The sequence below is a fragment of the Pan paniscus genome, chromosome 19, assembly GCF_029289425.2.
Source record: "Pan paniscus chromosome 19, NHGRI_mPanPan1-v2.0_pri, whole genome shotgun sequence".
NCBI lineage: Eukaryota > Metazoa > Chordata > Mammalia > Primates > Hominidae > Pan > Pan paniscus.
Window position 1 is genome coordinate 22,925,914 of NC_073268.2, and position 19,771 is coordinate 22,945,684.

General features: G+C 54.4%; 2 protein-coding genes across 10 annotated transcripts in view; both read left to right on the plus strand.

Moving 5' to 3' along the window:
• Window positions 1-19,771, plus strand: part of ZNF385C (zinc finger protein 385C) — a 72,393-nt gene that overhangs the window by 40,340 nt on the left and 12,282 nt on the right. For 2 of the 9 annotated variants that reach the window (XM_034941863.3, XM_034941862.3), the window contains exon 1: window positions 727-4,260. The exons of 5 other annotated variants lie outside the window; for them this stretch is intronic. In XM_034941863.3, coding sequence (XP_034797754.3) covers window positions 3,741-4,260 — 520 coding nt within the window. In that variant the 5' untranslated portion in view covers window positions 727-3,740. Of the gene's footprint in view, window positions 1-726; window positions 4,261-7,568; window positions 7,736-19,771 lie in introns of those variants that run through there. 2 more of the 9 variants (XM_034941860.3, XM_055100942.2) reach the window with 2 other exon arrangements.
• On the plus strand, window positions 7,367-19,409 carry C19H17orf113 (chromosome 19 C17orf113 homolog). Its single transcript, XM_008966475.5, has 3 exons — window positions 7,367-7,558; window positions 14,559-15,292; window positions 16,913-19,409. Exons 2-3 carry the CDS (start codon window positions 14,603-14,605, stop codon window positions 18,395-18,397), a joined length of 2,175 nt encoding a protein of 724 aa, XP_008964723.1. The 5' UTR covers window positions 7,367-7,558; window positions 14,559-14,602; the 3' UTR covers window positions 18,398-19,409.

Here is a 19,771-nt window from a genome sequence, read left to right on the forward strand (position 1 = left end):
CTTACTCCCAGCACTGAGTGAGCCCTGGAATACCTTGGAGGGGCACAGGAGGAGGAAGCAGCAGGAACCCACACTTCGTCTCCCTCCTCCAAGCACTGCCCCGACTTACCCTGCCCACCCCCCATCTGTCTCCTACCCAGGAGGCCCTTTCATTCTTTTTTCTTTTTTTTGAGACAGAGTCTCACTCTGTCGCCCAGGCTGGAGTGCAGTGGTGTGATCCCAACTCATTGCAACCTCCACTTCCCAGGTTCAAGCAATTCTCCTGTCTCAGCCTCTCTAGTAGCTGGGATTACAGGCACCTGCCACCATGCCCGGCTAATACTATATTTTTAGTAGAGACGGAGTTTCACCATATTGGCCAGGCTGGTCTCAAACTCCTGACCTCAGGTGATCCACCTGCCTCGGCCTCCCAAAGTGCTGGGATTATAGGCGTGAGCCACTGCGCCTGGCCTCTTTCATTCTTCAGGAATGCATCTTGAGCCTTCTTTCACCCCCTTGCCTCTCCTCCCAATGGGGGTGTGGCACAGGGACCTTCCCCAGAAGAAGGCTGAACTCCATGACCCTATGGACCATCACACACACACACACACACACACACACACACACACACACCCTTAAATAACTTTAAGTGATTCTCTGACAACTGCAAAGAGACAGAGGTTTGCTGTCCCCTCGCACTAACCTCTGATGCAGATGTTGAGCCAGCACAGGGCATCGGGGGACAGCTGGGCAAGGAGCAATGACCTACCCCCAGCCCCACACAGAGGATCTGCTTAGGAGCTGAACAAAGCACTTGCACCTGCAGCATGGCATTTCCTCCTCACCCAGCCATCCTAGGCACGGATGATGACATTCAGTCTCACTTTATAAACTGGGAGAGTGGGGCTCAGGGAGATTAGGTAACACCCAAGGCCACACAGTTGGGTTTGGGTCCTAGGTTTCTGACTCTGTTTTGTTTTGTTTATTGAGACAATGTCTTGTTCTGTTGCCCAGGCTGGAGTACCTGGCACAATCATAGCTCACTGCATCTTTTACCTCCTGGGCTCAAGCAGTCCTCCTCCCTCGGCCTTCTAAGTAGCTGTGACTACAGGCATGTACCATCATGCCTGGCTAAATTTTTTTTTTATTTTTAAAAAGTTTTGTAGAGATAGGGTGTATTAGTCCATTTTCATGCTGCTGATAAAGACATACCAGAGACTGGGCAGTTTACAAAAGAAAGAGGTTTAATGGATTCACAGTTCCACATGGCTGGGGAGGCCTCACAGTCATGACGGAAGGTGAAAGGCACGTCTCACATGGTGCCAGACAAAAGAATGACAGCCAAGTGAAAGGGGTTTCCCCTCATAAACCCATCAGATCTCGTGAGACTTTTTCAGTACCACGAGAACTGTATGGGGGAAACTGCCCCATGATAGTCATCTCCCACTGGAGCCCTCCCACAACATGAGGGAATTATGGGAGCTACAATTCAAGATGAGATTTGGATGGGGACACAGCCAAACCATATCACAAGGTCTTGCTATGTTGCCCAGGCTGGTCTCAAACTCTTGGCCCCAAGCAATCCTCCCACCTCAGCCTCCCAAAGTGCTGGAATTACAGGTGTGAGCCCTTGCACCCAGCCCCAGGTTTCTGGCTCTAAATTCTATCTCACACTCCTCTCTGATGCCCTGCTGAGGAGAACAGCATATATTAGGAGCAACTGAGCCATGTTTGAGAATGGGGAGGAGTATGGTCCAGAGAGGGCAGGCTGTCCCAACAGATGATTCCACAAATGCTCGGGACCTATGGCCACTCCTCTGCCCTGTCCCTTGGTGTGCTCAACTGAAAAATGGGGAGATGCCAGCCATCTGGCTAGGGATGGGGAGACTAGCTTCTTAAGGTCAACCAGTCCCTCCCTTGTCTCTTGGTAGAAAGAACCCAGTCATCCAATTCAGAGTGGGCCTGCCCCATGGCATCCATTGCAACATGACACAAGAGGGGAGAGGAGGGCATTTCTGAAATGACTTAAGCTCTGGCTTGCTGAAATGGCCTGAAGAACCTTAGTCAGGGAGTGCAAGGTAGACAGTACGGGGGACAGGTTAGCAGAGATCGAGTCAGACTATAGTGGATTTCAGGGCCAAGAAGGCTGCAGCTACACTACATGTCCCTGTGCCTTCCAGCGGGAGAGGGGTAGTGGTAAGAGTGGCAGGCCAAAGCTAGGCTCCCCTACTCTGCATCCTCAGACCTCCCCTAGCTCCTGTTTGAATCGGTCCCTCCATCCCCTTTCCAAGTCTTTGACTGCAGAAGCCTCTGGCTGCATCCTGGGCCCCAGAGATCAAAGACCTTGAGCTCAAGTCACGCCTGAGTCACTGGCTTGATGAGCTTCTCACCCCCACTCCCTGCAGATGGATTAATTTCAGTCCCATCAGGAGGCCCCGGAAGCCCTCCAGCCTGTCTCCCATCCTTCGGTATCTCCCTGGGTTGCCGTTTTCTCCCCAGTCACCACCTCCCACACACATACTGAGGCCTTTGGGTGCATGCTGCAAAGAAACTGTGCTCCCCCAAGGCCACTGAGAAGTTCTTCTTGCAGTCTGACCTGCCTCTGCCTCCTGCTGCTATTCTCCCTTGGTGGCAGGTGACAGAAGTGCCCCACGCTCTTCCTGAATGTCATCACATCCCCCTCCCCCAGGTGTGACCCTGACCATTGGCATCCCCCTCCCCCAGGACCACCAGGAAAAGCAAGGCTGTCTGGGTAGAGAATTAGGGGGCTTAGCTCAGATCCCTGCCCTGGAAGAAGACAAAGATTCTGTCTGTGTCTCTGGGTGGGTTAATTAGCTCTGGGCTTGAGTTTCCTTCCTCTCCCCACACAAACAACTCCTCCCCACAGAGCCCCTTCCTAACAAACCTGTTTTCAGGAGCTGCTGCTGCCAACCCCTCCCAGATCTTCTTTGTGAATGTTGGCTGCTCCAGAGATTACAGGTTATTGTCTGGTGGAGACAGGATGCTGAGGGGGTCGGGGGCTAGCATCGGGACCTGGGCTTGGAATGTAGGACTGGATCCAGCTGTGGGCTGGCTGCCTCCTTCCCCCACTCCACCCCCTCCCAGCCACCAGGTGCTCAGGTCAGTAAACAGCCAGCTTTTAGGAAGAGGAGGGAGAGGAAGGAGTGAATGGAGAGGAGAAGAATGGGGCTGGGGGATCTTGGGTGGGCATGGGAGGGGTGTCAGGTGTTGTAGTGGATCAGGCTGGGTGCTGTGGCTCATGCCTGTAATCCTAACACTTTGGGAGGCCAAGGCAGGTGGATCATTTGAGGTCAGGAGTTCGAGATCACCCTAGCCAGCATGGTGAAACCTCCTCTCTATTAAAAATACAAAAATTAGCTGGGCGTGGTGGCAGGCACCTGTAATCCCAGCTACTCTGGAGGCTGAGGCAGGAGAATTGCTTGAACCCGGGAGGCAGAGGTTGCAGTGAGCCAAGATCTTGCCACTGCACTCCAGCTTGGGTGACAGAGCGAAACACTGTTTCAAAAAAAAAAAAAAAAGAAGTTCTAGTGGATCAGATAAACTCCCTCCTCTCCTTCCTGGCATCGCCCAGATAGCAGATCCAAGGGTCCAGGTGCTAGACTAACAGTGGCAAGACACCTGGATCCCTGCTCCCCAAACCCTGCATGGCCAGTGCTCTTTGATAAAGTGGCAACACCTCTCTGAGGCTCAGTTTCCTCTTCAGCAACAGCAGTTAAACATAAGGGGATGGTGAGGAGAGGATGAGTGAGGCTGGGCAGGAAAACGGGCTCCTGCAGCAGCAAGTCCTGAGGCAAGAGGGCGGCAAGAGCCATCCAGCAGGCAGAGCAGGACCAGCAGCTCCTCCTTCCCTGGAGGTCCCTGTGGACAAAGTCAGTCCTTCCAACCCTTCACTTCAGTGTAAGAGGCCCCAGGCAAGGGAATCCTCTGTGAGTGGGGGTGAGGGATGCTCCCCGATATCCTCCCCCAGTTCTTGGTCTGCACATTTGCCCCCACACTTCTCCCCTGGGGGAAGAACATGCCCTGTTCTTTCCACCTGCGGTTGGGATGGGGGAAACCAGAGAATGGGCAGCTCCTTCCTGGCAAAGAGAGACAGGGCCCAGGAACGACGCTGCTTTCCAGGCAGAACCAGGAGTCCCTCCCTCGCGCCCTCCCCTCCTGTCCCTCACATCCCCCCCTTCCCTCTGTCACTCTGGCTGGGTTTCATTTGCTCCTCGTTCTGCACTCCGCGGTGGTGCCTCCAAAGGCAGAGAATGCTCTTGGGTGAGTGCTGATGACGCCTGGGCTGGGAAGTGGGGAGAGGGCTTAGGTGAGGGTGGTCCTCTCCCCTCTCCCCAGCCCAATCCTTTCCTGCTATAGTTGGCCCCCAAAAGTTGTCTCTCAGAGACACCAGTAGCCAGTTACTCTCAACCCTTTTCCCAGGTCCAGAGCTGGGCAGGGAAGCCCCCACTCTGGCCGAGAACAAAGGTGAAAGGAAGGGCAGGAATGGTGGGGAGCTGGAGGTCCACCCTGCAGGAAACAGGGGTGCTGGACATCTGGGCAGATGCCTGTCCAGGGAGCCCATGTCAAAGGTTCCTTGTATCAGACCTCACCTTTAACTGCCTCTGAGGGGCCAGGGGAGGGGGAGATGTCCGAGGGGAGTGAAGAGAGAGCTGTTACTGCAGCACAGAAAGAGAGGGAAGCAGACAGAGGGGGACAGAAATCAGGGTGCCTCCTCCCTGAGATTCAGCCACTGCACTGGGGTCCACATCAATGCTCCCCTCCCCCTCTTTATCTGTGGTCTCCCAGCTCACTTCTCCACACAGACGGTTGCCTGGCCTTTTTTGAGGGAGACAGCCATCACCCATCAAAGGCTATTTGGGGGAACCCTTTCCTTGGGGGCAAAGGCCTGGAGGCAGTGCGACTGGGGGCAGAGTTTATGTTGTGATTGGGCTTTGGAGTCTTCCTCCAGCTTGGGGGCAGTCTGCACATCCTGAGTGCTAGATGACCCAGAAGTGGCTTGGGGGCTCTGGAGAATGTGGGGAGGAACCCCCTGGCCATGGTGGGAGTGGGCACGCAGTGGGTCTTGGCTCAACCTCTCACTCTCCACTTTGGCTCTCTCTCCCCTGGACTCCCATATTCTTCGCAGTTTGGGTTTTTATCCATGATAGAAATGGCAGTGTCATTATTTGAGATGTGTTGTGTGCAGGCATGTGCTTCTGGGAGGACCCTATTGTCTGCCCCGTGACTTGGGGGTAGGGGGATGGGGAAAGAGTGGGAGAGAGACTCTGTTTGGAGATATGCTCTTTTAAGTCCGATGCATTTAACTTTTAAGGGGAGTGTGTGTGCACACCGGTCTCTGCATCTGCATATGGCTCTTTGTGTACATGCATCTATCTTTGTGAAGGTGTGTGCCACTGTGTGCCCATTGCTGTCCATGGTCTGTAACTGCATTTGTAGGAGTCTGCACGTTCATGTGCATCTGTCTCTCTGGGTATATGTATACACAAATATGTCTTTGTTGCTCGTGCCCATCTGTGTATGCATGCATGCTCTTGTGTGGCCAGTGTGCCTGCCTTTGCCTCCCAGCCAGCATGGGTATCTGTGTATCTTGGCATCAGTACCACCTCCATATGTATACACGTCTCGTGTGTAGATAGAATACATGGTCTAAGTGTGGGGGGAGGTGTGTATGTATGTGCCTTGATGTCTAAACCTGCCACTATCCATGGGTGATATGGGCCTCAGGTTGTGTGTCTCTGTGCTCGTGTGTGTGTGTGTGTGTGTGTCTCTGTGTGTGTCTGTCTGTCTTTTCCCATTATGGCAAAATAGCAGGATGTGGTTTTCCCAGATCTTCTCCCTTGGTGGCAGCCAGGGTGATGTTATTTCATAAGATTTCTGCTCTGTGCCCTGCCCCAGCCTCGGTTGGATCTTTGGGGGCAGCCTCTTCTTCTGTACTGGTCTGGCTTGCTCATACCTCTGACCACACCCCACCCTCTTGAGGCAGTTAGCTAATGAGCCATGGCTGCTCCAAGACACTTAAGGTGGCTGTTCTGCAGCAAAATGCCATCCAAGAAGACCTACCCCCAACCTGACCCTTTCAGGGTGCAGAATTCTAGACCTGAGGGCTGTGTGGTGCCACTCGGGGGCAGCTGTGGGGGCTGCGACATCTCCCTTCATTTGAGTGTAGCCAGGAGTCAGGCGGCCACACGTGTGTGTGCATGTGATTCGCGCTCCATCCCAGCAGCTCTGGGGCTGGGGTTCACAGTGAATGTCAGAGGCAGACGGTGGGTGGCACAGAGCAGTGCTGCATGGAGGATGCTGGGGCAGAGGAGTTCCCAGCAGCCACTGGTGGGGCTGGGACCTCAAATCAACATGCACCCTAGGCCTTTTGCAGAAGAGCAGCGTACCCAATTGTGAGGGGACTGGAAGGCATTTCTGGGTGACTTTGTGCTGTCTGGAAGGGGAGACTGGGTCATTGTCTGGACATTCCCTTGATCCACAGCAGCAGGCCAGCCCCCTCTCTGAATGGCCTCCACACCTGGCACCTCATTTGGTCTTCAGACCCATTTCTGTCCTGCCCTAGCCTCCTCCCCAAGTTGTAATTCCCACTTTACAGATGAGGAAACAGGCTCATAGCTAAGTGTCCAGTCCAAGGCCTCAGAGTTAAATATAACTGGAGCTCCATCCCAGGCCTCTGGACTCCACACCTCCACGTCTGCACATTCCTCTTGCAGGGAAGCTCCTCAATTCACCTCTCAGAGTAACGCAGACCGGGATGAGGGTCGGCTGTGTATCAGAGTTTTAGAAAAAGGTCACGCCAACCTCCCTCCCTCTTCCCCACTCTGTCAACCCCACTGCAAATAACTCACTAGGCTAAAACAATGAGCTTCCCAGTTCCAACTCCTCCGGAGGAGGCTTCCCACCAGGTGGGAAGGTCAAAATCCCCAGCATTCCCCTAGAGCCATCCAGCATCAGGCACTGCCCCCACCCACCCCAATTCTTCATGAACCTGCAGCGACCTGTCAACTTCCAGAGGAATCCTTGCTCTGCCATCCCACGGCCTGGAGTGCCCTTCCCCTAGTAAAAGTTCACTTACCCAGAATGCTGCGAACCCTAATTGACCCGCCCTGCAGACCTTCAGCTGGTCGCCCGCTCCTTCGTGATCCCAAAGCACTTGCTTCCAAACTCTCAGAACACTTTGCAGCCTCTACCGCGCTCTACCTGTCTGTGGCTTAGGCTGTGAGCCCCTCGAGGAACCCCGGATACATGCGCGGACCGAATGAACCCCGGCACCGCGCTGCCTGCGGTCTAGCCTCTGGCTCCTGCTGCCGCGCGTGGGGCGGCAGGGGCTGGGGGGTGGGGCCGGGGCCGGGCTGAGCGCGCTGGGCGGGAGGCGCCGCAGGTGGGCGCGGCCAGGTGAGCCCCGGGGGCGCCGCCCGCCCTGCCCGGGACCCTGGCCGGCGCTGGCTGCTGGGGCCTCTTCGCCCCCGTTGCCGCTAGTGGCTGCTGTCGCTCCGTGGAGCCCAAGGAGACCGCGGCCAGAGCGTCCACCGCCCAAGATGGTGGCTCCTGTGTCTCCGTGAGTGCGAGCGGACGGGGCGGGGGCGCCAGGCCGGGCTGGACGCCCCCTCCCGGAGCGGGCGGGACGGGCGGGCGGAGGCTCAGTGCCTCTGCGGGACCCACCGAGGGCTCTGTCACCGCGCGCCCCCCAGAGGAAGTTCCTCAGCCCTCCCCGTCCCAGCCCCCGGGAGGATGCGTGAGTAGAGGTGCAGGGGAGCCCCTTCTCACCAGGGCTGTCAGAGCAGGGAGCGCCCGGCCCTGTCTGCTGAGTGCTGGACTTCTCTTAGTGAGGTCCCAAAGCAAGGGGCCCCCAGGAGCCCGGGGAGGAGGCTCGGGACCCACATTCTGGGGCCACATGAATACTGTTTGAGGCTTACATGCCTTGGGGTCCTTGTCAAGTTGTTCCTGCTCCCATCCGGCTGGTCAGGGTGTGGAGAGAAATGAGAGGAGACCTGGGTCTGCAGCAAGTGTGCCCTCCTGGTCAGCCTTGGTCACAACTGGACCCATGGAGTTTTGTTTACACCTCACTCCACTCAGCCTGTTTCCTTGAGGTTGAGGTGGGGAGAATGTCAATGGAATTTGACCTGTTTATAGCAGCTCTGTCCAATAGAACTTTCTGGGATGATGTAAATGTGCTGTCCAATGCAATAGCCACTAGCCACATTGGCTACTAAGCACTTGAAAAGTGCCTAGTGTGAGCTGAATGCTAATGTTTTATTTAATTCTAAGTAATTTAAACAGCTGCATTTACAATAGCTGCAGTGGCCAGTGGCTGCTGTGTTGGACAGAGCCATTTTAGAATCTCCACCTTCCTGGGCTCTACCTACCTGCCTTTTGTTCTGCAGAATGGGCAGGATAGGCAGCTTCGATGTACATGGAAAGGATCTGACAAAATTCCAGAAGGGCATCACCTTGCTTTTGCACCCCTCTGTCCCCATTCTGAGATCCTGTGCGTAGTGGGCTGGGCAAGGTCATAGAATCACAGGATCTTGGGAGGAAAGGATGTCAAAGGCAGCTGTTTTAATCACCTAACAGGTGCCCAAGGGCCGGCTCCACTGCCCTCTCTGCCTGGGCACCTGCTCTTATTCACTGCCCAACTGTGTGGTGCACTTGCTGGGTGTCAGGCACTGTACCCATCTCTGGGATTCAGACATGAAGAAGTTAGTTACCTTTCCTGCCCTCAGGGAACGTGCATGAGAAGGGGGGTGGAGAGAGGATGAAGCAAGAGAACTACACAGATAGAAGCAGAGATTTGTAATCTGTGGAGCATGCAATGGAGAGAACAAACAGGGAGCAATGACAGAAAAGAAGGGACTTCCTGGGAATGGATGGTTAAGCTAAGGCCAAAGGGGAAATGAAACAGGCCAGGTAAAGCATTGGGAGGGCAGCTGGGAACATTCTGGAAGAAGGGACAGCACGGGCAAAGGACCCGGGGGATGGGAACCTGGCACTCTGGAGGAACCCAGAGAGAAGGGTGGTGTTACTAGGAAGGAAGGGAGACACAAGTGGCCACCAGAGAGGTCAGTAACCCTGGGCATTTGGCAGACCTCAAAGGAATTCTGGCACTGGCCTTAGAGGAGTGGGTGGTTGTGGAGGGGTCTAAAGCAGTATTTTGGGTTTTTTTTTTTTTTTTTTGAGATGGAGTCTTGCTCTGTCTCCCAGGCTGGAGTGCAGTGGCATGATCTCGGCTCACTAAAGTGGTATATTTTTAAAAGCCCCCCTCTGGTTAAGAGAGGTTAAGAATGGAAACCCAGTGTGCAGTCAGGAAGCAACTGCACTTGTCCAGGCAAAAGATAAAGGTGGCCTGGACAAGGCCGCCAGGCAGTGGTGTGGAGAGAAGGGACAAGTTAGAAGTGGATTTTGGAGGAAGAATCAACAAGACCTATGGATGGAGCAGGTTCTGGATGTAGAAGAGAACAGGGATTGAAGGGCAGGTTTCTGGCCAGGGCACCTAGGAAGAAGGATGGATTTCATTTCCTGAGACAGGGATGATTGGGAGAGGGGCATATTTGCTTTTGTTTTTGTTTTTAGAGACAGGGTCTCACTGTGTCACCCAGGGTGGCTGGAGTACAGTGATGTGATCACAGTTCACTGCAGTCTCAAACTCGGGCTCAAGTGATCCTCCTGCCTCAGCTTCCCGAGTAGCTGGGACTACAGGCATATGCCACCATGATCGGCTAATTTTTTTTTTTTTTTTTTTTTTTGGTAAAGACAGGTTCTCCCTATGTTGCCCAGGCTGGTCTCAAACTCATGGGCTCAAGCAGTCCTCCCACCTCAGCCTCCCAAAAATGCTAGGATTACAGGTGTGAGCCACCACATCCAGCCAAGAATGGCATATTTGTAAGGATAGATCAACAGTTCTGTCTAGGAACAGGCCGGGGAGGCAGCTGGATGGAGTGGTGTGGTGCCCAGGCTGGGTTTGTGTATTTCCCAGTGGTCTGCAGAGATGGTTCTGAAATGTTAGACAATTTGAAGTTGGGAAGGGGAGGAGGAGATGACCTCCAGAGGCCAAGGAGTGATGGACAGAGGAAGGAAAACCAAGGAACATGGGATCCTAGAAGCCAAGAGAAAAGAGGATTCCAAGGAGGGTGTGGTGAGCATCACCAAGTGCCACTCAAGAGTCCCAAGGGCCAGGCGCGGTGGCTCACACCTATAATCCCAGCACTTTGGGAGGCTGAGGTGGGCAGATCACGAGGTCAGGAGTTCGAGACCAGCCTGACCAACACGGTGAAACCCTGTCTCTACTAAAAATACAAAAAATTAGCTGGGCATGGTGGTGCGCGCCTGTAATCCCAGCTACTCAGGGGGCTGAGGCAGGAGAATCGCTTGAACCCAGGAGGCGGAGGTTGCAGTGAGCCGAGATCGCACCACTACACTCCAGACTGGGCAACAGAGCGAGACTCTGTCTTGAAAAAAAAAAAGTCCCAAGGAAGAGGGCCAAGAAGTTACGATTGCATCTGTCAGCCTTTCCTTGCACCAAACCAGCCGGCCCTGGAACTCTCCTCATCTGCCCTTGTTTTACCCACCTACTATGTGCTGGTTCCACACAGGGCACTGGTATACATGTCAAGTGGACAAGACAGTTACTGCAGTCTCAGAGCTTCAGATCGTCTAATTGGGCCAGGCGCCTGTAATCCCAGCACTTTGGGAGGCTGAGATGGGCGGATCATCTGAGGTCGGGAGTTCGAGACCAGCCTGGCCAACACGGTGAAACCCCGTCTCTACTAAAAATTCAAAAAAATTAGCCGGGGCCAGGCGCAGTGGCTCACACCTGTAATCCCAGCACTTTGGGAGGCTGAAGCGGGCGGATCACGAGGTCAGGAGATCAAGACCATCCTGGCTAACATGGTGAAACCCTGCCTCTACTAAAAATACAAAAAATTAGCCGGGCATGGTGGCGGGCACCTGTAGTCCCAGCTACTCGGGAGGCTGAGGCAGGAGAATGGCGTGAACCCGGGAGGTGGGGTTTGCAGTGAGCCGAGATCACGCCACTGCACTCCAGCCTGGGTGACAGAGTGAAACTCCGTCTCAAAAAAAAAAAAAAAAATTAGCCGGGCATGGCGGCATGTGCCTGTAATCCCAGTTACTTGGGAGGCTGAGGCAGGAGAATCGCTTGAATCTGGGAGGTGGAGGTTGCAGTGAGCTGAGATCGCACCACTGCACTCTAGCCTGGGTGACACAGTGAAACTGTCTCAATTAAAAAAAAAAAAAAAGGAAAAAAAAAATCATCTAATTGATAGTCTCAGAAACAAGAGTTCTTTCATGTGGCCAAAATGAATCCATTCATTTCTTTTTTAATGTGTTGGCATTGTTTTCTATTTTTATTTTATCTTTAAATGTTATTTATTTATCTTTTGGAGACTGGGTATTGCTGTGTTGCCCAGGCTAGTCTTGAACTCCTGAGCTCAAGTGATCCTCCTGCCTTGGCCTCTCATATTTTTATTTTTAGTTTAAAATTTTATCTATTTATTTATTTTGAGACAGGTTCTCACAATTTTGCCCAGGCTGGAGTGCAGTGGCATGATCATAGCTCACTATAGCCTTGAACTCCTGGGCTCAAGTGATCTTCCCAACTCAGCCTCCTGAGTAGCTCGGACTACAGGCATACACCACCATGCCCAGCTAATTGTTTAAAAACATTTTATTTGTAAAGACAGGGTCTCCTTATGTTGCCCAGGCTGGTATGGAACTCCTGGGCTCAAGAGATCCTCCTACCTCAGCTTCCCAAAGTGCTGAGATTACAGGTGTGAGCCACCATGCCTGGCCCTTTCATTCTTTTAAACAACCAACTTTTACTGAGAGGTATCTGTGTGCCCAGCCCCAGACAGGGACTTACGAGATATGAAAATGAACAAACATGGTCTTGGCTTCTAGGAACTCAGTGCAGAGATATGTACAGAATCCCTGTATTCACCATATTGTGTCATGAAGACTCATGCATAGGGAGCTGTGGGGAACTAGAGGATGGCTACCAGCCCAGGTTGTGGGGATCAGCATGGCAGAAGGGATATCTGAGCTGCTCTCAGGCAATGAGTGGGAATTAGTAAGGAAAGAGGAGGGAGAGGGAATTCTAGGCTCAGAGGATGAAGGCAGGGACAAAGTAACAGCTTGGTGTCTACTGGGAATGCAAGCCTTCAGGATTGATTGGGCAGACAGGAATGGCGGGAGGCTCTATTAACAGAAGTATTCAGAGGCTGGGGAGGGCCTTGCTGGCTTGTGGTTAGGTGTGTAGACTTAGGCAGTGGGATATCAGTAAAGAGGTGGAAGCCAGGGAGTGACACAGTTGGATCTATGTGTGAGCTTGCTGTCTCTGGCTGTTGGGTGAGGGATGAGTCTGGGGGAAATGACCATGCAGAGACCGAGGCAGCTGCAGTGATCCAGGTGATACCGTGAGGGCCTGAACTGGGCCAAGGCTAGGCAGCTGGAGGGAGAGAGACGGTACAGACCAGGGTCTCAGTACAGCTTTTGGGGTCAGGAGGTCACTCTGATTGAGCCTCAGCTACTTATTGCTTATGAATCCTGGAGCAAGCCAGTTAAAGTCACAGACCTCAGTTTTGTCCTCTCCAAAAGGATAATATCTCAGCCACAGAGAGTCATCTGGGTCTGACCCTGGATCGTTGTAAAGCACTTAGCACAGGGCCTCAGTTCACATTCCAGAAATGGTAGTTACATTTAGGCATGAAGAGGAGGACACAGGTTGGAGAGATAATTAAAAGGTAGAGTTAAGGCCAGGCGCGGTGGCGCATGCCTGTAATCCCAGCACTTTGGGAGGCCGAGACGGGCGGATCACAAGGTCAGGAGATCGAGACCATCCTGGCTAACACGGTGAAACCCCGTCTCTACTAAAAATATAAAAAATTGGCTGAGCGCGGTGGCTCACGCCTGTAATCCCAACACTTTGGGAGGCCGAGGCGGACGGATCACAAGGTCAGGAGATCGAGACCATCGTGGCTAACACGGTGAAACCCCGTCTCCACTAAAAATACAAAAAATTAGCCGGGCGTGATGGCGGGTGCCTGTAGTCCCAGCTACTTGGGAGGCTGAGGCAGGAGAATGGTGTGAACCCGGGAGGCGGAGCTTGCAGTGAGCCGAGATTGCGCCGCTGCACTCCAGCCTGGGCCACAGAGTGAGCCTCTGTCTCAAAAAAAAAAAAAAAAAGGTAGAGTTGGCAGGTTTTGGCCAATGGCTGGACATGGCTTTTCAGTCCTGAACTGCTCATCCTGGCCTCGTGCCTGGGGATGTGGCAGAGTGAGGGAGGTAGAGGCAACTGGCTAGCTGCCTTCAGTCTGAGGCCCCAGGTCTGGGCTACCCATCCCAGAACCACAGTACCGATGGGTATGAGTGTGAGTGTGTGTTCACCTGTGTGTGTAAGGAATGGAGCTTTAGAGAAAGCAAATCTTCCTGTGGCTTGGAAAGAATCAGCTTTCTGCTGATTTCTTTTCTTTCTTTTTTTTTTTTTTGAGACAGAGTTTTGCTCTTGTTGCCCAGGTTGGAGTGCAATAACGTGATCTCGGCTCACTGCAACCTCCGCCTCCCGGGTTCAAGCGATTCTCCTGCCTCAGCCTCCCGAGTAGCTGGGATTACAGGCATGTGCCACCACGCCAGCTAATTTTGTTACCTTTAGTAGAGATGGGGTTTCTCCATGTTGGTCAGGCTGGTCTCGGACTCCTGACCTTAGGTGACCTGCCTGCCTCAGCCTCCCAAAGTGCTGGGATTACAGGCATGAGCCACCCTACCCGGCCGTCTTTTTTTTTTTTTTTTTTTTTTTTTTTGAGACAAGGTCTAGCTCTATTACCCAGTCTGGAGTGCAGTGGCGCCATCATGGCTCACTGCAACCTTTGCCTCCCAGGCTCAAGCAATCCTGCCTCAACCTCCCCAGTAGCTGGGACTATAGACATGCACCACCATGCCTGGCTAATTTTTTTTTTTTTTTTTTTTTTTTAGAGATGGGGTTTTGCCATGTTGCCCAGGCTGGTCTTGAACTCCTGGGCTTAAGTGAGCCACCTCCCAAAGTGCTGGGATTATAGGAGTGAGCCACCATGCCTGGCCTGATTTCCTTCTGATGAAATAGATGACTGTGGGCTGAAGGGCACAGTCATCTTTTGGGCTAGGAGTTGAGAGTTCTGAGTTTTAGTCCTGGTTCACTATGAACTCCTCATGGGCCCTGAGAACCACTACCTGTCTCCAGACTCAGTTTCCCCTTTATAAAATACAGTTGCCTAGGTGATGCCAGCCTTTCCAGTTCTGAGATGCTTCATCAGTCAAAGCGAATTAGTGCCTTGTCCTGGGTGGAAAGAGACCCTGGGAGGGGGCTGGGGTCCCCATACCTCCCCTGCTTTGGATAATGCTCTAGGGCCCTTTGCATGACTCCACCCACTGCCCAGAGCCCCTGCCCCAGTGAGCCCCTCCACCCCTCAGCTGGGAGGACTCTGTGGGCAGCATGAAGCCTACCACTCCACCCTAAACCACCCCTACCATGACAGACCCCTAACACCTCTGCCTGTCTCTTTCATCTCCAGTCTCCCACCGGCGGAGCAGGAATAAACTCTCCAGGCTTAGATGGATGGGCCCTGTTAGCCTGGCGGGCTGCCCCCAGCCTGCCTCCCCATCAACTCTCCTTGTCAAGGGAGGTGCCTCTCTGTGTGTGGGGGAGGCAGGGGGGCAAGAGCATTCAGGTGGGGGTTGGGGGTTCCTTGCTGAGAGAGCAAGAATGGTGCCCCCAGGGAAGAAACCAGCGGGAGAGGCCTCCAACTCCAACAAGAAGTGTAAGCGTTACTTCAACGAGCACTGGAAAGAGGAGTTTACCTGGCTGGACTTTGACTATGAGCGGAAGCTGATGTTCTGCCTCGAGTGCCGCCAGGCCCTGGTACGGAACAAGCATGGCAAAGCCGAAAACGCCTTCACTGTGGGCACAGACAACTTCCAGCGCCACGCCCTGCTGCGCCACGTGACCTCAGGAGCGCACCGCCAGGCTCTGGCTGTCAACCAGGGCCAGCCCCCTTTTGAGGGCCAGGCTGAAGGTGGAGGGGCCTGCCCAGGTCTGGCTACGACCCCCGCCTCCAGGGGCGTCAAGGTGGAGTTAGACCCGGCCAAAGTGGCTGTGCTGACTACTGTGTACTGCATGGCAAAGGAGGATGTGCCCAATGACCGCTGCTCTGCCCTGCTCGAGCTGCAGAGGTTCAACCTGTGCCAGGCACTGCTGGGCACAGAGCATGGCGATTACTACAGTCCCAGGAGGGTGAGGGACATGCAGGTGGGTGACAGCCAGAAGTATGGGGGAAGGGCTTGGGAAGGGAGAACACTGAGCCACCTGGGAACAGCCCCAGCATGCCAGCTCCTTGGGGAGCAGCTAGGGCATTTCATTCGTATCTTCACCCTTCAGAACCTTCCCTGAGAGCCTATGTCCCTGGTGCTGGGCCAGCTGCAGGGATACAACAGTGAAGAGGCCAGACCAGGCCTCTTAGCGGGCACAGGGGCACTCTTCTCACTGCCTAAATCAGACGTTGCAAACTGGTGGCCTGGAGGCTTGATTGACCCACAGATGTATTTAATTTTTTTTTTTTTTTCCTGAGGAATCTCACTCTGTCACCCAGGCTGGAGAGCAGTGGTGTGATCTCAGCTCACTGCAACCTCTGCCTTCCTGGCTCAAGTGATTCTCCTGCCTCAGCCTCCCTATTAGCTAGGAATATAGGCATGTGCCACCACGCTCAGCTAATTTTTGTATTTTTAGTAGAGACGGGGTATCACCATGTTGGCCAGGCCAGTTTCGAACTCCTGACCTCAGGTGATCTGCCTACCTCAGCCTTCCAAAGTGCTGGTATTATAGGTGTAAGCAACCGCGCCTGGCCTCTGTTTTTTGTTTTTTTTTAAACATAGAGATGGGGTCTCATTATGTTGCCCAGGCTGGTCTTGGGCTCCTGGCCTCAAGCAATCCTCCTGCCTTGGCCCCCCAAAGTGCTGGAATGGAAATGGAAATGACTTTTGACTTAGTTTCCTTTTGGGGCTGTTTTCTGTGCCGAGCCTGTTTAATTGGTTTTCATAATGTTTTTGAAAAACTTGAATTTGTCAGGAGATTACATATAAAAATCTAGATTTGTGACTTGTGTTGAAAAGCAAGGTCCCCATGCTCTCAGAGCAGGAAGTGCTGGAGTTGGAGAGCAGGGTGTTCCCTCTGGCTTATCCCTGGCCCTCTCCAAGCTCAATATCACTCACATGGCCTCTGGAAGCATGCAAATTGCAGCTCTGTCCTAGGTACTAACTGTGTAAGTCCTATGGGCTGGGTTGGAGGTGGGGGAGTTGGATCTCATCCTACAGAGATGACAAATAGAGAAACAGCACACAGCTGGGACCCAGGGTGACTGGTTGGGAGTTGGGAGTGAGTGTGCCTATCAGTTAATCACTGAGCTGGACAGTGGAGGGAGACCCCCAGGAATAGGGCAGACTAGGATGATGCTATAGAAAAACACAGTGAAAAAACTAGCTTTCCTAGAGCTCTTTATGATTCATAAAGTGCTTTTACCACAACAAAAGTTGACGTTTATAATTCACAACAAGCTTTGAGAAGATTTCGGGCTGGTATTAGCTGACAGCAGGTATAAGAGCTGAGAAAACTAGACCGGGTGTGGTGGGAGACCGGGGTGGGAGGATATTCTTAGAGAGGCCAGGAGCTGTAGAGGTGAGAAAACTGAGGCTCGGAGAGGTGAAGTGACTGGCCGAAGGTAGCACAGCCAGTAAGTGGCAAAGCCAGGATTAGTCCCTAAGTCTGTCTAACCTCAAGGCCTGGGCTCTTTCCACCACCCCGCACTGCCTGCCTCCGCCTCTCAGGACAAGCCTAACTCAGTCCTCCCTCCCTTTCTTTCCCTGGCTGTCCCAGGTGGCCATTGCCAGTGTCTTGCACACAGAGGCCTGCCAGCGCCTGAAGGCATCCCCATATGTGGGGTTGGTGTTGGACGAGACCAGAGACTGGCCGGAGTCACACAGCCTGGCCCTGTTTGCCACTTCAGTGTCCCCCTGTGATGGCCAGCCCACCACCACCTTCCTGGGCAGTGTGGAGCTACAGGAGGGCGAGGCCACTGCTGGCCAGCTCTTGGACATCCTGCAGGCTTTCGGCGTATCTGCACCCAAGCTGGCCTGGCTCAGCTCAAGCCTCCCCAGTGAGCGCCTGGGGAGTGTGGGCCCACAGCTCCGGGCCACTTGCCCACTGCTGGCAGAGCTGCATTGTCTCCCTGGCCGGACAGATCCTGAGCCCCCGGCCTACTTGGGTCAATATGAGAGCATATTGGATGCCCTATTCCGCCTCCATGGTGGCCCTAGTTCCCACTTGGTCCCTGAGCTCCGGGCAGCACTGGACCTTGCAGCTATTGACTTGGCAGGGCCTCGGCCAGTGCCCTGGGCCTCCCTGCTGCCTGTCGTGGAAGCAGTGGCCGAGGCCTGGCCTGGCCTGGTGCCCACCCTGGAGGCTGCAGCCCTTGCCTCACCTGTGGCGGGGTCACTGGCCCTGGCCCTGCGCCAGTTCACCTTCGTGGCCTTCACCCACCTGCTGCTGGATGCCCTGCCCTCTGTGCAGAAGCTCTCCCTTGTCCTGCAGGCAGAAGAGCCGGACTTGGCCTTGCTGCAGCCTCTGGTGATGGCGGCTGCGGCCTCCCTCCAAGCTCAGCGCGGCTCAGGTGGGGCCCGCCTCCAGGGCTTCCTGCAGGAACTGGCATCCATGGACCCTGACGCCAGCAGCGGACGCTGCACCTACCGCGGCGTGGAGCTGCTCGGTTACTCCGAGGCTGCGGTCCGGGGCTTGGAGTGGCTCCGGGGATCCTTCCTGGACTCCATGCGGAAGGGCCTACAGGACTCCTACCCCGGGCCTTCGCTGGACGCCGTGGCCGCCTTCGCAGCGATCTTCGACCCCCGACGCTACCCGCAGGCGCCGGAGGAGCTGGGCACGCATGGCGAGGGGGCGCTGCGGGTGCTGCTGCGCGGCTTTGCTCCTGCCGTGGTGCGCCAGCGGGCGCTGGGCGACTTCGCGCTGTTTAAGCGCGTAGTATTCAGCCTTGGGCGGCTCGGCCCGCGGGCCCTGTGCACCCAGCTGGCGTGCGCGCACTCGGAGCTGCACGAGCTCTTCCCCGACTTCGCCGCCCTAGCCGCCTTGGCTTTGGCGCTGCCCGCGGGCGCTGGCCTGCTGGACAAGGTCGGCCGCAGCCGGGAGCTGCGGTGGTGGGGGCAGAGTGGGGCCGGGGAAGGCCGGGGGGGCCACATGGTGAAGATCGCAGTGGATGGGCCCCCGCTGCACGAGTTTGACTTCGGGTTGGCTGTGGAGTTCTTAGAGAGTGGGTGGGGAGAGGGCTTCCTGGGGTCGCAGCTCACCTGAGGGTGGCCTCCTTCCCTCGGCCCATCCAGCCTGGGGCCCTGGGCACTGTAAGGGCCAACCTAGACTTGACCATGCTGCACCCAAGATGATCTGCTGACTGCAGCCTCCCAGGGGCCTGAGGCCATCCACCCGCCCTTCTGGAGCTTCCCACCAACCCCCACCCTGTGGGCTGTGGAGGAAGGGACTGGCTCAAGAGGGGCCTGGGCGGGTGGGCAGAGATGCTAGGACCTGGGGTACCCTAAATCATTCCTGGCCTTTACACAGTTAGATGAGGAGTAGCTCACCCTTTTCCCTTCTGGACTCGGGGCAAGTTTGGGTCCCCCCAAAGATGGGAGTTTTTGGCTTGGGGAAGGAAGACTAGGTCTTGGAAATTGAGTGGCTGAGGGAACGGACACTGGTCCTTGGTCCTTGGCTGTTTCTTTCTTTTTCTTTTCTTTTTTTTTCTTTTTTTGAGATGGAGTCTTGCTCTGTCGCCCAGGCTGGAGTGCAGTGGTGTGATCTTGGCTCACTGCAACCTCTGCCTCCTGGGTTCAAGCAATTCTCCTGCCTCAGCCTCCTGAGTAGCTGGGATTACAGGCGCCTGCCACCATGCCTGGCTAACTTATGTATTTTTAGTAGAGACAGGGTTTCACCATGTTGGCCAGGCTGGTCTCGAACTCCTGACCTCAAGTGATCCACCTGCCTCGGCCTCCCAAAATGCTGGGATTACAGGCATGAGCCACTGCGTCTGGTCCTTGGCTGTTTCTTAGCCCCACTCCTGACAGTCTCTTCTCTTCAGCTATGACTGGGGAGTAGATGACCATGCTTGTTTCTGACACACAGCACAGTGTCCTCTCTGTACACAAGCTGGTGGTTCAAGGGCCAATGGTTCCAGAGAGATAGTGGTTCCCTTCCTTCCCTCCTTACCAATAGGCAGCCTCAGGCCTTTTCTGTGTATAACTGTGTATATAGACATAAAAACCTACAAATGTGAAATAAATCTATGCTATCTTTCATAGTGTTACCACACAAACATCTAAAAGGACTACTTTTGGTTTTGCAATGACAGGGTGGAAAAAAGCCCCAGATGGGCTGGATTTTTTTTTTTTTTTCTGATATTTTCTTCCTCAAAGTCCAGTTGCTCTCCAAGTTCCTACCCCTCCCCTGCCCTTGCCTCAGACCTTTAAGACCAAAGACTGCAAAACCACAGTGCTGTACCTGCCGCCTCCAAGGACTGGCGTCGAGGCCCAACCCAGGAATGTTGGCTTATTTGCCTCCTGGGGGAAGCAGTTTAGGCCTCATCAGAGCTGGGGAGCACATCCCTTCAGAGCCCATGGGTTTCCCATTCCCTCCTGTCAGCCCTGGCCATGAAATCCTGGGGATCTGGAGGGAGGG

What these genes read in the sequence shown, in the direction of transcription:
- C19H17orf113 (XM_008966475.5), top strand. Translation starts at nt 14,603, where the DNA reads ATGGGCCCTGTTAGCCTGGCGGGCTGCCCCCAGCCTGCCTCCCCATCA. An exon ending in GGAGGGTGAGGGACATGCAG is followed by an intron (nt 15,293 to 16,912) that starts GTGGGTGACAGC and finishes TGGCTGTCCCAG; the next exon opens with GTGGCCATTGCCAGTGTCTT.